Below are 23142 nucleotides of genomic sequence, written 5' to 3' on the forward strand. Positions count from 1 at the left end.
CTACACCATTCTGCATGTGAAGTATCAACATTTTTACAGCACGAACAAAATTGTATTAAATATTTCAGGACCACTGACACAAATAGGTAGCCTTATTCAGTAGAGAGAAGGTTCTTCTCCTTTCTGTTGCAAATCATTTCTCTGTCAGCATTTTAAAGTTTGTTAAATGTGTGTATTCTTAAACATACACGTCAGATGATTGGATATGCAACAAACACATTTTGCCAGAAACAAATTATTTTATTTACACAAACACAAATGTTATAACATGATACAAAATACTGGACTCCAAACAATACAGAAAGGGAAGATGGAGTGAGAGGGGAGAAGGAAATTTGAGATTTACATCAGCTTGATTATGACAAAAATTATAAACATCTGCTGCAATACAATACTGTTAATAAATCACTATACACACACTTAGCACTTCACCTAAATACAGACATTTAACTTATTGACAATTCTATTAGTGACACTGGGTGGTGTCAATGGATACAAAAACAATAAAATGTGGTTTAAATGCAAATTTGACAGTTTTTGTAGTTATATATTTGAAAATAAATTCAAATAGATTGTTGCCAACATAGCAAGGAAATTGTTACAGACAGACTGTTTCACCACATGATACATCCATCCTCCAGTAGATTCTAGATAAAGGCTTTTTACCTCATTGGAACAAATATATATCAAGGCAGAATAAAATCAACAGGAAAAGAATGTTCCATAGTCAATTATGGTTGCCAAGACTGTATGGTGAAAAGGTTAAAGCAACACAGTACACTTTAATAACACAAGCTATATCTGCACTTTGCTGTTATAGTGTAATGCAAGCTGTCATCAAAACTTGCTTTTGTTCCTCCAACAGAGATGTCTATTATAATTGTACATTTGAACACCAAGCTATACCCTAGTGGAAAATCTAGCATACAGAATTTTGGCAAAGTTACTTTGCACCTGTAAAGAATCCCAAAGGGAAATAATGACTACACCTCTCCCAGTTAGAATGCTTATACAAACTAGGTAATTAATTAGAATGGCCTTTGACTTATATTTAGTATTGCATTTCAATCTTTGTTGAAGGCATTTGATGTAACAAAAGAAAATTATGAAGCAAGTCCATCTATCACTAAAATCTACAGGGTGGGCTCTGGAAGAAGCATTTTCCAGACACGAGGCACACATTGGAAAAATCAATATTTGTACAGGAAACCCAGTTTCACTGTTTAAAACACATCACCTCCTCCATCTTACAGCTGAGCAGTTATGTTATATTTATCTTTACACTGTATTTAAAACAATGTAACAGCACAATTTTTGTACAAACATTAAGATCTGAACAAATAATTTAAACCACCTCCCATCTTTACCCCAGTCTTGTACATTTAAGGTCACCATAAAGTCCATATTTCATATCAAATCACACTATCTTTATCAAATGAAATCGCTCCTTTCATTTTAAAAGCTAATACGCTGCAGCATTCTTATGGTCAGAAAAGCCCATCCAGTGGACCTTAAAATCAAAGCAACTTCTTATTAAAACTTTCCATCACTTCATAAATAGAGGAATGAAAACGGGATTCAACTAAAACTGAAAGAGGAATGTACGCAATAACTATTAAAACTGGAATTTTCAACTGCATTCCAGCTGAGACTTTAACATTACCATATCCACCCAAAGTCATTATTGAAAAAGTTATAGTATTTAATCCACCCAAACAGCAGCAAATCTATGAATTTAAACAATATATTCTATATATACTATTATTTATATTGTATGTTTTCAAGCTAAAAATGTAAAATATATTTTGTTTACTAAAATACATCAATACCAAGCTGCTTGCGTGAAAAAAAACATCATTTTACAAAATTCACGCCAATGTTGCAGATGGCAAGTAAAGCTTCATTTTACTGTTGTGAAATGCATGGCTGCACTTCTTTTACCTTCTATGGCCAACCCAAGTACGGCAGCAATTCTTAATAAACCTGTATTGAGAGGCCCAGCCTTTCACTTCAATCATTTACAGATTCACTGAATCAATCTTATAGCTGTCTGTCTATTGAAACAACTACTACCATGTTTAACACAGGTCCCATCTGTCATCTCTTTGATGGTATAGTTTTGTAAATATTGATTTAACAACAGGACAATGTTCACAAACATTCATTCAGTCTTGGTGTCTCTCACTTAGTTCTTATCAAATAACCCAACTTTTCTCTACTGGTGAAACTATAAAGCCTACTTCTCTCTAACCTTTACATTATTAAATTATTAAGATTTTGCATAAACCAGTTTTGAGAAACTCCTTCATTATTTTACCAACATTTGCAAATGGCTTGTTAATCAACTATATTGTCATGTTTTGAATTCCCTGCCAAGGCAGTAAAATGTTCTGACTTCTTAAAAACACAAAAATAATCTATTTTAAGATTTACTGTTCAATGAAAGAGTGAAATCCCCCATCCGCTGTTTAACTACTACATTCACATGAGTACATAGCTGTTTTCTGTAAGCCTTTAAAAAGCATGTATCTAATAGAATTCCTACTGCTAAATGCATCAATTCAGTCACACAAAATTATCAAGGTTATCAATTTGCTTCCAACTGGACATTACATTTAGTGCCACAATTCAACAATCGTTGTACCCGCTCTTTTAAAATCCGGCTGACTTAATTAGTTTGCCTTCTAGTTTTAGAAAAGCATTGAGATAAACATACATCATCATTTATAGCCTTCTTGATTGAAATATGAATTCTACGAGCTTGGTGCTCAAATTAAACACTATGTTTTGTGAAGGAAAATGATTACAAGAACCTCTGAAGTTCAGCTAAAAATATTCCAATGTTAGACCTGCAGTCCAAAGAGCTCAGTCTGGTTCTCCTTGCCAGGTGAACCTCGATACAGAAAGCAAACAGCAAACCACCTTACCCAGCAGAAACTACAAGCCTGTTAAACATATTAGGAGTAAAAAAAAGACAAAAATAACAATTTTCTGAATATATAAACAATAAAATTGTATGAAAATTATATTGTGTTAACCTCTCTTTTCAAATTTTAAAACTTTAAGGTAACAAAGAAGGAAACCAAAATTAGGGTTCTTCAAACGGCAACTGGAGAACTTGAAAGGACATATTACAAGAGTATTTACACAACTAAACTGAAACAGTTGGTCATCAGCAAATACACAAATAAAGTTTAAGAAATTTTACAAAAAGAAATAAATAAACCAAATGTTTATACAGAGAGGGGTGTTGTTCATCTGTGACTAAAAGCAGCTGAAGATCTTTCAATCAGATGATCATGCCATTTTTGACTTTGTTCCAAAAATCAACAGCAGTATTTCATTGATGTAAATTAAGGCATTTAAAAATGAAGTTGTGAGTTTCAACCATTTTTTTTTAAAGGCACAAATTTCCTTTCAATTTTCCTGACAAAATTATTATACTGCTTCCTCTCCATCGTTTTTTCTTTCCTGCTTTTCAACATCCTCTAGGAAGCTGATTCATCAACTCTCATAAGCATTTCAAACGCTAATATCTTACCACTGCATTTAGGCTAGGGATCTGAAATCAAAGCCTCAAGTGTTTTGTAACCTTTAAAACAGTATTCTCCCTTAAGGGAGAACAGATGAACTTTGAAGAAATACAAAGCTGCGGTGTCCCTTTAAACTCTTCAATTTCAGGTCTTCAAATACAGACAGATTGGCTAGTGAATCTAGCTTGAAGACTAGATGTTTTTCACAACAGTTCAAGTTCAATACAATAACACTGTCAGAGGCAGACAATGGACACTGTATGTCTGATAGACTTTAAAGGAGGTTACAAGAAAGATTCACACAGGTGACGGTAATATGACCATTGGCACTTTACATTGCTGGCTCTTCTTCCATTGGTTCATCCCCTTGCCTGAAAAATAATAAAGTCTTAATTTATCTCAATGGAAGTGGCCAGAAAAGAGTCCTACAATGTTTCAAACTTCCCATGTACTACGCTTTTTAAAAATAAATCAGTTTTTAGCACTTTGCAGTTTCAGTTAATCTTTAATATCTTTACAGATTTTTCATATTAAAAAATCAGCTGATTCAAATAATTATTTTCATGGTGAATTATCATGGCAAATTGCAAACTGAAAAATAAACTCAGCATATTTAATTCACTCTGTTCCTCTAGTTAAAGGTGTAGAGTTTAAGTTATGGTACCCCACATTGTGAAATCTTTTCAGATTATTAAAGAAGAGGAAGATGATAGATTGCACATTTATTCCAGTTCTGGCAAACAGTCTCAGATTTGAAATGTTAACTGTTTCTCTTCGTGTTTTGTTTTTTTATTCCTGATTTCCAGCATCTGCAGTATTTTAATTTTCACATGACTTTTAATTGTGGCTAAAAAGCTGACAAAGAAATAGAGATTCAATTGAACATTCTATGCAAGTAGCAAAATTATGAGAAATGGCGTCTCTTCATTAAATTAAAACTTTTTCTCTTTACCACCTCCACCCCCCCCACCCCCAGATTTTTTAAAAAAGGTTTAACCAATCAATTGAAAGTGTGAAGGTAAGGTCAAAAACATTGCTAGATTTCAATGATGGAATTGACTCATGATGAATTGAACGCCAATAAACTGGATTGTACTGACAGCTACCTGGAGAATCAGTGCCTGGCTAAAATGTATGCGTCAACATACTCCAAATTGCCATGGCACAGAACATGTGAGTGCATTAGACACCTCACTAAAAGATGAAGATAAGCTTAACATTTTATTTTAATTATCTTGAGTGAACTTACATATGTAATGTGGCTTTAAGCAAATTCATTAATAATTTATTTATTCACCATTTAAAATTATTTACATATTTTATTTTGCTGTTTCCAATCACTAGATTCATTCAGAAACTGACAAAGACCTTTAGTAGCATGTGCTCACACAAAGCCATTAGGGTGGTCTGCAAGCAAGGCCCAGTCACTGCTGACAGATTGTTCTACTTTATTGACTTGGCTGGGGTATTGGGTGGACATTGGAAGCCCTGTGACCTTGGGACTGCCTAAAAGTAGTCAACATATGACAAGGTTCACATCCAGCACAATCCAGGCCAAAAATGATGAAGCATGCAGCGGTTAAAAATTGACAAAGCAGCTATCGGCATTTCTGCAGTCTATGTCATTGTTGTAAGTAGCCAGTTTGGATACTGGAAATGAAAATCTTGCAAATTGAACAATTTTAACTAACTTGACTTTTGGAGAAAGCTTGATTCAAAATACCAATCAAGCTACAATCTAAAGCAGTTTCCAAATTCATGCAAAACTGCTTATGGTAAAATCCTTTTCCCTCAAAATCACTTCTCTCATCAGTGTGTGCTGACAGAAGTGGGCTGGAATATCAAAAACACCATTTAAAGGGAGTCACAAAGTGTCATCAATCAAATAAAACCATGAATATAGTTAATATGATTTACTTCCAGGTTTGCTGGTGGCTCTGCCACTTGACATTGCATTTTGACTTAAACATTACAATATCTACTAGACCCTTCTTATAGTGTAACTTCAACATTTGCTAGAAAATCTGAACACAGAAGGTTTTAAGATGCTGCCAGTGGGAATTAATGACAGAGTTTTATGTCTGTGCTGGCAATAAGTTTACCAATTATTTCATGCTGGGAGGCTGTTCTGTCATATTAAGAACTGAAAGCCCAGTGACCAAGAGGACCAGATCATCAAAACACTCATGAACAAAATATAAGATCCCCTCAAAAATTCCTCAAGGATTGGAATTTTTATTGAGAGAAAACTTGCAGAGGCCTACTAAATAGCTAAAGTCAAGGATCGATGAAGAATTTCACTGGATTAAAAACAAAGGGAAACTACATAAAATCAATTTAGCATCTCTTCTATTATTTATAAATAACCATAGCAAAAAAAAAAGATTGGTAACATTCAGCAGATTAAGCAGCAAGAACAAAGGAAGGAATCGAATCAATGTTTGGGTCATCAGAACTGGAAAAGTGAGAGAATATGGGGAGTTTTAACATTGCAGAGAATGGTAAGGATGGAGCAAATAGAGGGAATTTCTATGAGATGTGCAGACCCAAGTTGTCAAGATAATGATTACTTTAAAAAGCAGCAGTTACAAAGAGAAATCTTTCATCAATAGTCTTTTTTCATCTGGCTGTACCTGCTCTTGCATTAAGTAACTTCCACTTCAAATCAATTAGTTTCTCAAAATCAAAGTTTTAGCTATAGAATCTTGCACAGGCTCAAGCTATACCTACCACTTTACTGAGAAATTAAGAGGTAAGCTTAGCACTGGGTTAGCACTGTGGGAAATACCCATTTTCTCATTTATTCAGACCACGTACCATAAATCTTTCCAACTAATATTAAATGTAACCCTTTTAGCTCCTGCTGCATTTGTGACTACACCTTTCAGCATATTTCCTTGTAAGAACTTTATTCCATTCTTTTAACTTTGCTATCTCTGTTGTACATGCTCTGTCTCTGAAACTTTCCATATGAGTGTCTTAAGGCTGTCTTTCTTTTCATTTACCACAACTTTTCCTCTCCACAATACTCAAGACTTCTCAACTGCTTCTCTACTTCTCACATTGCTGCTCCCAACCAGCACAAGGATGAGATTCCTCCTTCAACGCTACCAGCCTCTATATTGAACGGATCATCCTCTGCCTACTTTAGTCAGATTCAACCAGATACAGTACTGTGCAAAAGTCTTAGGCATCCTAGATTTTTTGTATGGTTTCAGATGGTATGGCTTCCACAGAGACTGATCTCATCATCATTGAGGCTCTCTGGGATTACCTGGAGAGACAGAAGCAAGCGGGACAGCCAAATTCTGCAGAAGAACTGTGGGAAGTTCTCCAAGATGCTTGGAACAATAATATATCAGCTGAATTTCTTATACAACTGCACAACAGTGTACCAAAGAAAACCGATGTAGTTTTAAAAGCAAAGGGTGGCCACACCAAATATTGATTTGCTTTAGTTTTTTTTCCTGTTCACTGCTCTTTATGGTAATTTTTTTGATACTGTATTTAGAAACAGTTCCTGTAAGTTTTTAAAAAACATCTTTGCTTTAGAGATTTTTTTTTAAACTTATGCCTACAACTTTTGCACAGGAGTGTATCTTCTCATTTTTCTCTTTGGTATCCTGAAGGACCATTCCCTCCATAACTACCTGTATCACTCTTCACTTCCACCAAGAATTCCCTTTCCTATGGAAGTATGGAACAATGACGAACCTGCTGTTTTATCACTTTCCTTCCCAGCATATAGAGACCGAAAAATTTCTTCCTTGTGAAGCAGCTATTAACTTGCACCTCTGACAATTTTGTGTATTTAGTGCTCACAATATGGTCCCCTTTTCTTTGAAAAAATGCAGATTTAGTGACAAGTTTTGCAGAAAATCCCCATTCAGTTTACAAGGGATATCCCGAATTTCTAAATTAAATTTAAATTTAAATTTCTAAGTTAAATTCTCCATCTCACTCCGCCCCTTTTTTATTCCTTATTTATACAAATTGATTTGAATGCAAAAGCGCAAGGTTTGACCAATAAGTTTGTGGATGACATGAACTTAAGTGCAGTTGATAGTGAAGAAGGTTATTACGGATTAAAGGTGACCTTGGTCAGTTAGGGAAGTGGGTTGAGGAGTTGCAAGTGCATTTCAATACAGTTAAATGCATTTTGGAAAGTCCAACCAGCGTAGGATTTATCTTATTAATGGAAAGGTGCTAGAGAGTGTAATGGAACAGAGGGACTTCAGAGTACAAGTACATAGCTTGTTGAAAATGGTACCACAGGTAGACAAGGTGGTAAAAAAGGAATTTAGTATGCTGGCCTTCATCAGTCGGGGCATTTAGTATAGGAGTAGGGACATTATGTTGCAATTGTATAAGTGAGGCCACACTTGGGAGTGCTGTGGACAGCTTTGGTCATCCAGTTATAGGAAAGATGTATTTTAGTTGGAAGGAGTACATAGTGTAGGAGAATAAGGAGACCTTATAGAAACTTTTAACATTATGAGAGGTATAGATAAGGTGGATGGTAAGTCTTTTCTCCAGGGTAGGGGAGTGCAAAGCTAGCTGGCATGCAGAACTAGAGGGACTAGATTGACAGTGAGAGAGGAAAGAATCAAAAGGGAGCTGAGGGAGAACATTTTCATGCAGAGGGTGGCAGGTATGTGGAACAAGCTGCCAGAAGAAGTGGTTGAGGAAGGTACAATAGTATCATTTAAGCAGCACTTGGTAAGTGGGGTTTGGGGCTGACAGGGGTATCGGGGGAACGCAGGAAATTGGAGTGAGCTGGGTGGGGCACATGATTGGCACAGATTCTTGGGCAATGCTGTATTAATCTATGACTCTTGTATTGTTCCAATGATGCCCAATGCAAGTGCAAAGAACAACACCTCAATCTATGCTCTGGGCATGTTGTAGCTCTTGGGATTTATTTTAATTACTTATCTACTTAGGGATACAGTGCTGAGTAGGCCCTTCGGCCAATGTAACCTCCAACAACCCAATTAACCCTAATCTAATTCAGGGATTAATCTAACCGGTACATGCTTGGGCTGTGGGAGGAAACTGGAGCACCTGAGGAAAACCCATGTATTCCACAGGGATGACATACAGAAACTACTTACAGACAGTGTTGTAATTAAACTCTGACACCCTGAGTAGTTATAGTGTTGTGCTAACTGCTATTTTTGCACTTTGAAGGATCCTGGACCTAAAAATGAAACCTCAAGTGTTTCCGTCCCCAGTGCTGCAGCTCAACCTCATGAGTACTTCCATCATTTTTTGTTTTTATCTTGCTTTTCAGCAGTTGCAGCTTTTGCTCCAATTCTTATTCATTAGGAAAGAGATGAAATAATTACCTGGCCTCTGGTTCAGAACTGCTCTGCTCGGTGTCTACTGTCAGAGATGCTAATGCTGTAACAGTTGCTGCTTCTTCTTTCTCGTGCTTTTGGGCCTCCAGTAGGGAGTAACTCACTGTGGAAGCAAAACGCTTCACCGAACTCCAGTGTTTGCCTGAAAGTCAAATTATCAATGCTTGGAAAATTTGTCAAGTTTTCTCATTAATGGGGCATAAACAACTGCAGCTCATGCATATAGTGCAACTATTGTGCATATGGTGTAGCTATCATTGTTACAAGAAGATACAAAACTATATATGCAGTAAGTATACAAGAAATCTCCTTTCTTCAAACAAGGCAGAGAAGGAGCTTGAGATAAAGTTCAGAGTCATAATCTCACTGCACATTCTGGAAAGGATAATTTCCCACTGGTAATCTTATTCTAAAGAAATCCATCTAATGAATATACACTCAGATCGAACAGTAATCTTCTGGTCTTTGTTTATCTTAATACAGACTTTGCCAAGCAATCACTGGGATAAGGTTGTGTCATTTACAAAAAGTGAGTCAGGATGGCATTGGTTCTACTATTGCCAATCTATACAATTTAGGCCCATCTTATAGCTGCATTTGAATTGCTTCAGATGGAGACAGTTTTACAAATGTCATTGGGTTGTTCTGTTTATAATGCAGTGTAGATTTCAGAGCACTTTTGGCAACACAGCAATGGCTGCCCCTTTAAGGCTACTGATCAATTGCAAACATGCAAGGACAACCTAATTTCTGGTTCTGGACGCTCATGGAAATAAATGATTTATGGAGCTCTGTAATGTAAAAACATGCATATGGCATACTGTGCCCTCAGAATTAATGACAGAGTTTTATATTTGTGTGGCTGGTAGTTTATATATGCATGGCTGCTCTGAAGATACAAGGAAAACATTTTCGAGGCACTATCATCAGATCAATTTTATTACAACGCTGCTACCAAACCACTGTTGTGGTGAAGAGGAAGTATTAAGGAGCTTACTAATGTAATTTCTAACATTCCTGTCCATAAGCAGTACATCAACGAGAACATTAAGAAGTTACTTAGAGCAAAAACTTACTTTGAATCTCAATCACTTTCTCTAGTGATGCTACTGCATTTGCATTGGGTTTTTGCTGAAGTATTTCTTGAGGCAGAGGATCCAGCTGGTAAGATTTATTTAAAAAAAGGAAAGAATTTTATATATACATATATACATTAATTATTCTAGCACTGGTAGGTAACAAGAAAGTACAACTTACAAGGTAATTTATGTCAGAGGAAAAAGATCAAATTTCATACTTTACGGATAGCATTAAGGGGCAAAAGCTACTGCCTTCTATTAAATGAACTTGTAAAGGACATTCAATTGTAAATTACAAGCAGACATGTTTATGAAAAGAAAAAAAGTTATGGTAAAATTCAAATATTCTATGGACTAAAAGTGATTTCAGCTGTGACTCTTCAATTTCATTTAATGTTATATTACCTTTTAAAGCACATTGAATGCATCAATATATCAAAAAACAATTGTCAGTTTAGCACCTCTGCTGTTAAAGAAGTATCTTTACAACACGATCTGGTTTTGATTTTGACTGTTCTGCATACCTCATTACCCAGCAGGGCTGATACACAGGCCTCAGATGCATCACAGATGGCAGTGAGATCATGTCCTCCTTCTAAAGCAAGAACCACACGTCCTGCAGCCAACTTCATCAGCTGTTTGGTCAGGTAGCCAAAACCTGAGGAAGAAACACACGTGAAGTATACAGATTAGTTGTGAAAACATTTTGAGAATAAGTTATACAGAAATACATTTTGATGATACATCATGAATTGACATCATGCCGTTGAACATAATTACGATAATTAAATTATAGATCATGCTTCTTGTCCCATCTTCTGAAAAAAGCCTAAAAAATTATTCCCTGTTGGTACCACCAAGAACATTACATGATGGCTTTATAAAGTAGTCCAATGAGTTAGATGGGGCTAATTTTTGAGACTGGAAAACAGGTATAGCTGCTACTATGTAGCATGCTTATTATTATTGATAAGGGGAGAATCTTTAGGAAAAAGTACTTTATTCATGTTAACAAGTTATTAACTTTTAATTAATTTGATGAACTACAACAAAATGCGAAAGCATTTCTGTTAGCTGTCAAATATCATCTGCAATAATTATGTTGATGTATCAGATAATTTTATTGTTAAGCTTTATAGCTGTCACATTTGTTAGATTTAATGACCTCTCATTCACCAACAAACTCATGAAGATACCTATAAATATTGGAAAACAAATAAAATTGCAGATGCTGTAAGAGGAAACAGAAATGCTGGAAGAATTTAGCCAGTCAAGCAGCAACTATTGAAAGGGTCTTTGACTTGACATGTTAACTGGTTTCTCTTTCCCCAGTTCTTCCAGTATTTGTTTACCGACAGATATTCCCTGACTTCAATGACAGAGTTTATCACAAAATTATAGATCATTGATAGAAGTTCAATGTATCAGCTAATTATTGTAAATTAAAACTATAGAATACAAAAAACTACTCCTTGTTATATGGAGTTCTTTTGAATTACACATTTGAGTTCATCTCATTTCAGTCCTTGAAAGGCTACTATCAGCACTGAATTCGGTTATGCAAACATTCCGTTAGGTCACAATTTCAATGGTTTTCCACTTTCACTACAATACACAATCCAGAAATTTGTATGAAGTGTGGTCAGTTGTTCCAGAAGCATTTAACACTGTAGGTTGAATGATAAACTGGATGACATTAAATTGCACAATGAAAACCTATTTAATGGGTAAACAAATTCATGGCATTGAAGCAACTCACTATCCTGCTTGCCAAAATATCAGTGATTTTTTTTCTGCACTTGACCTTAATAATCTCTGGTTTTATTTCCACAGCCCATGGCAAGGGACAAGATATACTTCCTAAATTGTATTTCAACTACAATTAAATATTATCAGATTTTATCTATGTACTTTTAAAGGAACTTAATGGAAAAATCAAAATATTTCTATGGAATGTGACCAATATATTGGTATATTTGAATGCTTTCTTCAAACTGCTATCTTTAATCTAATTCTGAAAAAATGAAAGAATTAACACAGTACAGAGCATTACATCTTATCAAATAAGCTTTTTAACATTTTAATGAGTAATAATCAATCTACTAACTTTGCTCAATAAAGGCTTATACAGTATAAAACCATTAATAGTTTTGTTTTAAAATGCATACTTTTGCAGGAAGCTTACTGTGTGCACATGGGAAAGGCTAGTAGTTCTTTCTATATAAGCATCTCTAGGTTTATTAAAGAAGTCTCGCTACAGCTACTTTTATAGTTCAGGTAAGATCATGAGGTGTTAATGTTAATGAACTAGCTTCTGGTTATTACACTTCTACTATGTTAAAAACCTGTACATGAGCAAAGTGAATTGGAAACTGTGCTGTACATAACAGTACCCAACTCTTGAATGCCTGTCTTGAGGACTTCAAACCAAAGATATATTATTGTAAATTTTACATTTGGTAATTTAACATTCATATTTTTCTTTTACCTTATTAATATTTTCATCCAACTGTTAAGTTACTTGAAATTTGGACAATACTTTCAAAATGTGAAAATTATCCAAATCAACATTATGTGCACGTGACTCATTATACTTCAGTTTTTCTGTATGCAGTCACAGTCAAGAAGATGAAGGCAGAATCATTGACTTTTTTGAAAAGTTACTGGAAGCATACAATCTTTTGCTGTCCTGGGTAATTTTGAAATAGGCCTGAAAGCTCAAGGCAGGAAATTATAAGTTAGAAATATTTTTATGCAACAAAGTAAGCTTGAAATAAATAGGGTATAAAAATAACTTTTGCAGAGAATTGACTAAACTACTTTTATATTTTTAAATCTGAAAAGGTATTTCAATATTTAAAGCATTTTGTGTCTGAGATAACAAATACTGAAGTCTAAATATATTTGATTGATTTTGAATCAAAGACTAGAATTTGAACATGGTAGATTCTTGTCATCTCAAAATAGTGATGACTGCAGTGACTAAAGCAGCAATGCTTGACACTGTGGAGGAATCATAACAGATGCACTCATGGAAACCGCATGAGACATGCTCTGTAATCTAGGCTGCATCCTGGTATATCTCCTCTGCACCCTCTCTAAAGGTTCCACATCCTTCCTATAAAGAGGTGACCAGAACTGAACTCAATACTCTAAGTGTGTTTTATAGAGCTGCAACATCATCTGGAAATTGATAAACTAAAGCTCTCACGAATAATATGTTGCTCTCCAAAGTAACCTCAGATTATACTATATAGTTATGGAGTCATACAGCATAGTATACAGTCACAGTGTTCCAACTTACACTTGGCTGTTGCAGAGTATCCACCAAGAGGTGACGGATGTCCTTCGACAGCATCAAAACCAGCAGACACCAACACAACATCAGGGGAAAACTCACTGGCTATGGGCATCACAACCGTCCTAAAAAAATCGAAACACATTCTATGCAAGGGGAAACAAGTAAATCCACTAAAAAGCACTTCTTTTCTTGAGAATTTATGCTTTTAACAATTAAAAATGTTACAGCCATAAAATTCTGCACACTTTTCAAATGTATTTAACTGGAATAGACTGTACTTACTTTAAAAGTATAAACAGATTATATTTGGCAGATTTAATTTAATAGCTTTTACTTTCAGCTCATACAGGTTTACAAAAGGGACCCTGTCTCTAATGCTATTCAGAAAGCAGTTTGCTAAAACACAAGTATGAGTTCATATCCATGAAATGGTTGAACAGTAGGTGGCTGCTGCTCACATTTGAAGGACTCTGGACTAACAAATACCACATGCCCATATCGTGTAAACTTTAGTCCAACAGCATTATGTCATTAATTGTGTTGGCACCATGCATATAAAAAGCACATGCAATTCTATAAACTGTCTGCTGAAGGAGATTTTTTTCAATATGTCTGAAAGTTAGTTTTAATGCAAAATTCATTGATATGAAGTTTTCAATGTAAGAAATGATTCAATTTGTACAACGTAAAGAACAGCACAAAAACACATTTATGTTGCTTAGAGTGGGATTATTCTGTCAATAGTTTGCCAGGTTCATTTCTTGATCATAATCAATTTTGATTATCTAAATTCTGGCAATGATGAAGCTACTGCAGTTTACTTCAATATTTTCATGCTTGGTTTGCTGAAGCACTGGGTGGTTGATGGCTGTGGTTGTTGGGATGCAGGGGAAGGGAAATGCAAAGGAATTCTTCTGAAGTCTAGTGACAGGAATGCCTGCAGTTATAATACCTCCAATGGTCAAATCTACATAAGACTAACTGTCACTGGGATGGATTTAATGAACTGTTTGAAAAGGGGGAACTCCACCACAATGAGTTATCATCTCCTTGAAGAACTCAGGGATTAATATCTGTATATTTGCTTGTTGCTGCTCATAAACCAAAGAATTACAAATACAGAACATTTGATGAATATAGCTCTCAAAGAGATTATGAATATTGATCCCAATAAGGGAAATCAGTGCAATTGTGGTCATAACATGTTAGGTATCACTATATGCATACTGCCAGATGTAGTAGAAACATGTCTTGTTCAGATAGTCTGTAGTATCTATGATAGAATCTTTTGTCATTTCTGGACAACAAAAATAAAATTTTAACAACAAACATAAGGTCCTTTACACAGGAAATATCATATGCACAGAGACTCCCATGAATCATAATAAACTTCACAAAGCCCATGTAAAGGTTCTCTAACCAAAACAATTTAGATAAAGCTTGCTTGCAACTGTTCAAAATGATGCTGTTAAACAACCAACTCAATTTGTTTTCCATTATTAAGGACCATGCTATAAGTACAGCAATGCTTGCACCTTTTTTTTTGTTTGCAAACAAGGAAACAGCAGACATATGGCTTTTAAAGTCAGTAAAGTCAGCTGAACGTCCATGATTGAAAACAGCACCAGGATAATTTTCTAACATCAAACAATGATGGCCTCAAAGACAGCAGCTGGAACTACACAAGTGTAAGAACGAACCTAAGTCTACAAAATTTGTGATATGCTGGGTATGCAAAAAGGAAAAAGGGCAGCCTTCTGGATTTCATTATATTCAATTATCTGATCCAACTCCAGCCTGACCCTGTAGCATGCAAGCAAGGAAATTTGGCTTCTAGTCTGTTTAGTGTTATCCTGCCTGAGGCTCTTGACCATTTCCTGGAAGCCCCTTTTACCAAATGTTAGTTCCTTTTAATAAAATATTTTTGCAAACTCTATAGACTCTTTTTTGCTTCCCCTTTATTAGACTCTGCCTAAATCAAAGGATTTAAGTAGTATTTGTGCATGGTTCTTTTGATTGTAAACTAAAGTAGTACATGACTAAATATACAACTTGTACAATTAACAATTCCCCAACCCAGATACTCCAGATAAAATTGCAGCAGTGCTAATTACATGCAGGTGAACACCTGAAGCAACATTCTAAGCCTGATTTCACTATAAGTAAAATAATTACAAGGTTCAGAAAAATAACTTAATTGTAGCAATCAATCAATATTTAATCCTCAGGCATTTAAATTAAAGCTGTTTTGTGTGATTCTTAATGAATTTACCTCCATTTTAATTGCACTTTTTATTTTTCTGCAGGAGAGTATTATGTACGGTACAATCATTAAACAAAGGAACACATGTATGTGTTAAGAGTACATGTGGGTACTGAGAGAAATACAATAATGTCATGAACATATTGTTATTAAGGGAAAAAAATCAATCTTGCTAACAGTGTTTTCTGACGATATAGATAGTTCCATGTAATGAATGATCACCTGAAAGCTGTCAAGTACTCCACATCTCCATTAGAGGGATCCACACCACCTGTCCAAGCAATGTTGACATTGAATCCTACTCCAAGTCCTGTTCCAACCTTGAAAAGTCAATAAACAAAGGAGGATGTCTATAAATAAAGCTTTAATAAAAGGTAACTGCCAGAAGCAATTTTACTGAAATGTGCAAATTCTGTTCACCAAGTTTAATTACTCTTATAGTTTCAAAGAAGATTGAAATATATGATGATAAAACATCTTTTATTTATTCATTTGTAAGATGCAGCTGTCACTAGCAATGTTGGTCAGCCATATCTTTCATATTGCCTTTGGAGCTAGCATACATGCAAGACTGAAATATAAAGCTGATTCACTGACAAGTGGATGGCTTCTTCTGGTGAAAACATTTATCACCCAATATCTGCAAATGTCTTTATTCCAGGATGAATGTGACAGTGAGACAAACCTGATGCATTTTGGCAAGTTTAATTTAAAAAGTTAATGCATGAAGCAAAAATATGATGCACAAGAAATCTCAGTATTTGGAAGAATATCTGAGAGAGTGCGGAGTTTGTATGTTCCTGTCAGGATTAAAGGCAAAGTGAATAAGATTAAGGAACCTTGGTTCTCTAGGGATATTGGAACTCTGATACAGAAGGACAGATATATAACATGTATAGGAAATAGGGAGCAAATAAGGTACTTGAGGAGTATAAAAAGTGCAAAAAAATACGTAAAGAAATCAGGAGGGCTAAAAGAAGACATGAGGTAGCTTTGGCAGTCAAGGTGAAAGAGCAATCCAAAGAGCTTCTGCAGGTATATTAAGAGCAAAAGGATAGTAAGGGATAACATTTTTCCTCTTGAAGACTTGAAGATCAGAGTGGTCGGCTATGTACGGAACCTAAAGAAATGGGGGAGATCTTAAATGTTTTTTTTTGCATCTGTATTTACTAAGGAAACTGGCATGGAGTTAATGGAAATAAGGTAAACAAGTAGTGAGGTCATGGAACCTATACAGATTGAAGAGGAGGAGGAGGTGCTTGCTCTCTTGAGGCAAATCAGAGTAGATAAGTCCCCAGGAACTGACAGGGTATTCCCTCGGACCTTGAAGGAGACTAGTGTTGAAATTGCAGGGACCCTGGCAGATATATTTAAAATGTCGGTATCTATGGGTGAGGTGCCAGAGGATTGGAGGACAGCTCATGTTGTTCCATTGTTTAAAAAGGACTCAAAAAGGAAACTGGGAAATTATAGGCCGGTAAGTTTGACGTCAGTAGTAGGTAAATTATTGGAAGGAATACTAACAGATCGGATCTACAAGTATTTAGATAGACAGGGACTTATTAGGGAGAGTCAACACGGCTTTGTGCGTAGTAGGTCATGTTTAACACATCTATTAGAGTTTTTTGAGGAGGTTACAAGGAAAGTGGATGAAGGGAAGGCAGTGGATGTTGTCTACATGGACTTCATTAAGGCCTTTGACAAGGTCCTGCATGGGAGGTAAGTTAGGAAGATTCAGTTGCTAGGTATACATGGTGAGGTAGTAAATTGGATTAGACATTGGCTCAATGGAAGAAGCCAGAGAGTGGTAGTGGAGGATTGCTTCTCTGAGTGGAGGTCTGTGACTAGTGGTGTGCCATAGGGATCAGTGCTGGGTCCATTGTTATTTGTCATCTATATCAATGATCTGGATGACAATGTGGTAAATTGGATCAGCAAATTTGTTGATGATACAAAGATTGGAGGGGTAGTGAACAATGAGGAAGGTTTTCAAAGCTTGCAGAGGGATCTGGACCAGCTGGAAAAGTGGGCTGAAAAATGGCAGATGGAGTTTAATACAGACAAGTGTGAGGTATTGCACCTCGGAAGGTCAAACCAAGGTAGAACATACAAGGTAAATGGTAGGGCACTGAGGAGTGCAGTAGAACAGAGGGATCTAGAAATACAGATACAAAATTCCCTAAAAGTGGCGTCACAGGTAGATGGGGTTGTAAAGAGAGCTTTTGGTACATTGGTCTTTATAAATCAAAGTACTGAGTACAAGAGTTGGAATGTAATGGTGAGGTTGTATAAGGCATTGGTGAGGCCGAATTTGGAGTATTGTGTGCAGTTTTGGTCACCGAATTACAGGAAGGATATTAATAAGGTTGAAAGAGTGCAGAGAAAGTTTACAAGGATGATGCCAGGACTTGAGAAACTGAGTTACAGAGAAAGGTTGAATAGGTTAGGACTTTATTCCCTGGAGCGTAGTAGAATGAGGGGAGACTTGATAGAGGTGTATAAAATTATGATGGGTATAGATAGAGTGAATACAAGCAGGCTTTTTCCACTGATGCTAGGGGAAAAAAAAACCAGAGGACATGGGTTAAGGGTGAAGGAGGAAAAGGTTAAAGGGAACATGGGGGGGGGGGGCTTCTTCACACAGAGAGTGGTGGGAGTGTGGACTGAGCTGCCAGATGAAGTGGGATCACTTTTAACATTTAAGAAAAACTTGGACAGGTACATGGATGAGAGGTGTATGGAGGGATATGGTCCAGGTGCAGGTCAGCGGGACTAGGCAGAAAAATGGTTTGGCACAGCCAAGAAGTGTCAAAAGGCCTGTTTCTGTGCCGCAATGTTCTATGGTTCTATTTTTGCATGGAATCAGACATACTGAATCTTCCTCTCAGGAAAAAAAAAACTCTGGGCCTCTTGTGAAGATTTCCATGACGCTCATGATATCTTTGCACTATGTACAAAGTACATATGTTGCATTAAAGAACATTACAGCACAGGAAAAGGTCCTACTGCCCACAGTGTTGTTTCTCTAACGTAACCATTTACACATTCTGGAGCAACACACAAAGTGCTGGAGTAATTCAGTGGATCGGGCTACACTTATGGAGGGAAATGGACAGTCAACATTTTGGGTCGAGATTCTGATGAAAATATCATCTGTCCATTTCCCTCTTGCATTTTGTGTGTTGCTCCAGATTTGCAGCATCTGCTGTCTCACTAGTCTCTATTTGCACATACTGTTTGTAAATGCTAAATATATTATCATATAATTAAGCTAATACAGGTACTCCCCAAGGTTCCATCCACATGAATTGTTTATAACCTGAACTGTTTCGAAGTTCAAAATGTTGTAGTGAACCGAGTTCCTACCCAGATGTCTGTAGCTCCATAGCACCAAGTAAATCCATCCCACGGGTCTATCAAACTTGCCAATGTACCAAATGTTTATCAGATTCTTGCTGATAGGCTAGCATAAAAGAGTGGACAACATTGTATCACATTATGTAAATAATATGCATTTGGACTGTGAGGTTCTTGTCCACCTATAACCCTGGATTTGGTATAAAATTATTACTTTGGCAGATTCCATTGTTGGATACATCTTGTTGTTGATGGTTCAAAAAGTGGAGTGAGATCAGACAATGGTCAACAAGTAAAAATTTGCTCCCTATAGCTTGAAGTCCAATTTGTCTGAAATACAAAGATTTAAAAATCGATGCATTAACATGAACACAAGAAATGTGTAAATGTCCAAATTCTATGATCAGTGTATCTGTGACACCATTGTTTACACAGAGCAATGGTATTGTGACAGTATAAACAACAATTTGTATGTGAAAGGTAGATGACCATTACATACACTACTGATCTGTGTAAGGTAGGAATATGACGTTGGATGCAGCAGCAAAATTTCATAGATGTTTATTATGTAGCACTGCATTAACCTAGTTGTAGTCCCAATGGGCACATTGATTTCAAATGGAAGAAGTAAATGTTAAGAAAGTAGCCAGTTGCCCTTTAATTTCTAAGTGTTTAATTGTTTAATGTGAGTTCTTTAATTTTTTAAATCGAGTATATTTTTCAAAAGTGCTTTGAATGTCACAAGTGTTCAATTTAAACCATTGCTTCGACTGTTGTTATGATCTGAAGGCAAAGCGTTACTAACTGTCAAGTGGACCTGGGGAAGGTCCACCATTCACACTACCTGTGCTAATTTGTGCTTCTTTGAGAACCACGGGCCACCCTCAAAGCAAAAGTACAGGCTGCAAAAAAAACGTGTACTGCAAGTGCAGATGATTGGCAAATTTGGCCAGCTTGTGGATCACCCCAATACGCTTTACCGTAGTTTGCAAGACAGCTAGGGCTTGCTAACTTAGAAAGTGCAAACAGGAGGGATTTGGTGAATGTAGTAGTTGGGTAAAAAAGGAAAGACTCATCTTTTGTTAGCTGAAGGCTGGAAGTATGTCTTAGGATAAACTAGAGTTTTATATTTAAAAATTCATTAAACACTACTGTCAGGTACTGTGTATTAGTTCTTAATTGTTATCAATGAATCCAGTGTATGCTGCCGTGTTCTTTTGAATGTAAATGAGCAAAATCAGTGCAATTAGTGTACATATGGACTGCCTTCATGCAATTTTTGCATCTTTCAAATCTTCATTTTCAATTTAACATTCACGGTGAATGTTGATACTTAGAAATTCTTTATAGTTCCTAACTTCTTGAAGTCGTGAAATTGTTTCATTTTCACTCCTGGCAGTTCCTCACATCCCCAAGCCTCAATGCTTGAAACCACAGTGAGCAAGATAGTTCAGAATCGTCTTACTGCTTATTTCTTGGCAACTATCAGTAACAAAAATCACTGCTTTTTGAACATAAGCACATGAAACTGACACTATTTAAAAAACCGTTTGCACTAACTAAGCATGGTGTAGTGTTTAACAGCCACACAAGTGCATGTGTCTGACACTAGTTAGAAACTATTCAGCAAATGTCTCCTGTCCCAATTAAGTGGTATAGTATCTCAAATAAACAAATTAACCAAATTAGCTTTGGTGTTTAAGAGTTGTCCCAATTAACCAGAATCCTCTGTATTGAGAGTTTCTGTCGCTGTCAGTCTTTCAGGTCCAGATTCACACAGACACGTGGGTGGAAAAATCTTGTTCATCTGTACTCTAATCTTTCCACCATTTATGAAAGCCCAGGAACACCACAAATTTCTATTGCACATCTGTAGACATCGTTTGTATTCAAGAAATTTTAGCTGAGTTTTTAAGCTGGAGTCCTGAGTTGTTCTGAGCAGGGGCAGAATCTTCAAAAGGATAGATATATTCTCTTTAGCTTAGTCCACAAGTCTGAAAGGCTGTGTTGCATGTCAAGTTTAAGAAGATCTCGTTAGGGTTAAAGAAGAGCTTAGAGAGGGAGGAGAGGATGCAGTTTTTGTGGTGCTTGTAGGAACCAATCATCTAAGACCAAAGAAAACAGTTCTGTTGAAGTATGAGCATTTGGGTCTAAATTACCGATCAGTATCACATAGGTAACTATCTCCTGGGTCATATGCAAACTGGCACAGACATATCAAACATGTCAGAAAGATAAAAGGAGAGGAAAGGACTTCTAGTCAAGATGGTGTTGAGCTGCAATGTCTGTTGATATCGTGGCTCAGCTTTTTTAGGCTCCCAGGAATGGTTTTGGGACAGCACGGGTAGTTAAGGGTCACATTAGGGTTTAGGGACAGGATGAGGGAGTGATAGAGGTCAGAGACAAGGGCTAGTGTTCGGAGTCCAGGTTAGAGATTTCCAAAGTTGGAGGTCAGTGATCCTGGAGGTCAGGTCATCAGGTGTTGAGTAGACCAGACAAATAATCCCTAGGATGGCAAATCCCAGATTAGAGGTCCACATGGGCAGGAATCACAAGGATCACCAGGGGTGGAGGTCTGTGCGTCAAACCAGTGATCAGTGGGTCCTGGGGTTAAGACCTGAAGGTCAAACCCATAATTGGTAAGTCCTACGGTCGAGGCGTCAAAGCGACAGGAAGACAAAGCTGAAGTCTAAGTCCAGAGGTAGCAGCCCAAAGGTCAAAGTCCAGAACTCAACAAATCTGGAAGTAGATGCCCCAAGGTTGAAGCCCTAGGTCGGCACGTTCACAGGTCAGAGGCCTAATGTCTGCAAGTCCAGGACAGGGACTAGAGGTTGGAGGACTAACGTCTGCAGGTCTGAGAGTCCGGGGCCAAGGACAAGAGTCCCTGAGGCAGCGTGTCCTGTGTACGTGAGTGGGTGGGTGGCAAAGGGGCTTGTTTTGCTGTCGCTGTCTTATTTTTGTTGGTGCTGCTTGTGTTGCTCTGTTGAACATGGTGGGCATGCTATGTTGGCACTGAAATGTGTTCGTTGTTAAAACAAACAAGGCATTTCTCTGTATGTTTCAATGTACATGTGATAAATCTGAATCTGAAATTTGAATTTCAATTCACAGATCACAGGGAAAGAGGGAGCTGTTCCTCTGGAAATGGACTTTATTTGAATTTTGCTGAAGCCAGCGTTCTGGCAATTGAGCAAAAGGACAAGGTAACAACAGCAATATAGTTAATGATAAGCTGTTTGTGGCATGAAAGTCAACACGTACAATGATAAGGATGCAGCAACAGATCTGCTCAAAATAGAGAAAGATTGGAAAAGGTCAAAAGTACATGGTCTTCATCTGAACATGTATATTTGTAACAGAACAGATAAACTTATTACGCAAATGGAGAAACATGGATAAGATTTAAAAGCTATTGCAGAGATATGGCTGCAGCACACCTGATAATAAGATGCTGTTAAGCACAGTGGTGAGACACCATCACGATTCAGAACATTGGGAAATAGATTGGCTGAGATACAAAATAATAAATAGTTAGTAGAAATAGACTTTAGGTCATTTAACAGCTTTACATTGCACAGGGCATCAGTCGAGAAATATAGATGCGACTCTCAAAGCATTGCGACATACGTGCGTAACTTTTGCTCTATTAATGAAATCAAATTGGCCAAGGCAGTCCCGAGGTCGGAATACGATTGTCACTGTTTCCTGGATAACTATATCATGGACAAGAGCAGGGAAATGCCTATTTTAGATCTGGTCATGTGTAATGAACATCCTATCCCATCATGGAAAATACCTACTCTACATGAGGCATTGCCTCAAGAAGGCAACATCAATCAGAAATCTCCACCATTCATTCTACGCTATTTTCTTGCAGTTATTATCATGCAGGAGGTACAGAAGCCTGAAGTCCCACACCATCTTGTTTAAGAATAACAACATCCCAATCCGCAATCTCCATATAGCAACACTTTTTTCATTTCTAATTGTTTTCTTTTTTGTATAATTCTGTATAACTTGTGTAACTTCATGTGAATCTTTATCACTAATGCTATGTGCCTGTGATGTTGCTGCAAGTAAGTTTTTCATTGCACTGTGCATATATGTATTTATGTACATGACAAAAACTTGACTTTTGCATTTGACAAGGTTCCCTGTGGCAGGCTCATACAGAAAGTCAGGAGGAATGAAATCCAGGGAAACTTGGCTGTATGGATTCAAGATCGTCTTGCCCAGAGAAGGCAGAGGG

The 23142-nt window shown here is 36.8% G+C and overlaps 1 protein-coding gene across 13 annotated transcripts in view; it reads right to left on the minus strand.

Annotated features, from left to right (window-relative positions):
* Window positions 1-225: 225 nt before the first annotated feature.
* The window catches only part of hdac5 (histone deacetylase 5), a 334015-nt gene continuing 311098 nt past the window's right edge, over window positions 226-23142 (minus strand). For all 13 annotated transcript variants that reach the window (XM_059956583.1, XM_059956578.1, XM_059956582.1 and 10 more), the window contains 6 exons: window positions 15759-15856; window positions 13277-13395; window positions 10497-10630; window positions 9970-10054; window positions 8882-9035; window positions 226-3904 (listed from right to left, as the gene is read on the minus strand). In XM_059956583.1, coding sequence (XP_059812566.1) covers window positions 3865-3904; window positions 8882-9035; window positions 9970-10054; window positions 10497-10630; window positions 13277-13395; window positions 15759-15856 — 630 coding nt within the window. In that variant the 3' untranslated portion in view covers window positions 226-3864. The remainder of the gene's footprint in view (window positions 3905-8881; window positions 9036-9969; window positions 10055-10496; window positions 10631-13276; window positions 13396-15758; window positions 15857-23142) is intronic.

Source organism: Hypanus sabinus, chromosome X1, assembly GCF_030144855.1.
Source record: "Hypanus sabinus isolate sHypSab1 chromosome X1, sHypSab1.hap1, whole genome shotgun sequence".
NCBI classification, from domain to species: Eukaryota; Metazoa; Chordata; class Chondrichthyes; order Myliobatiformes; family Dasyatidae; genus Hypanus; species Hypanus sabinus.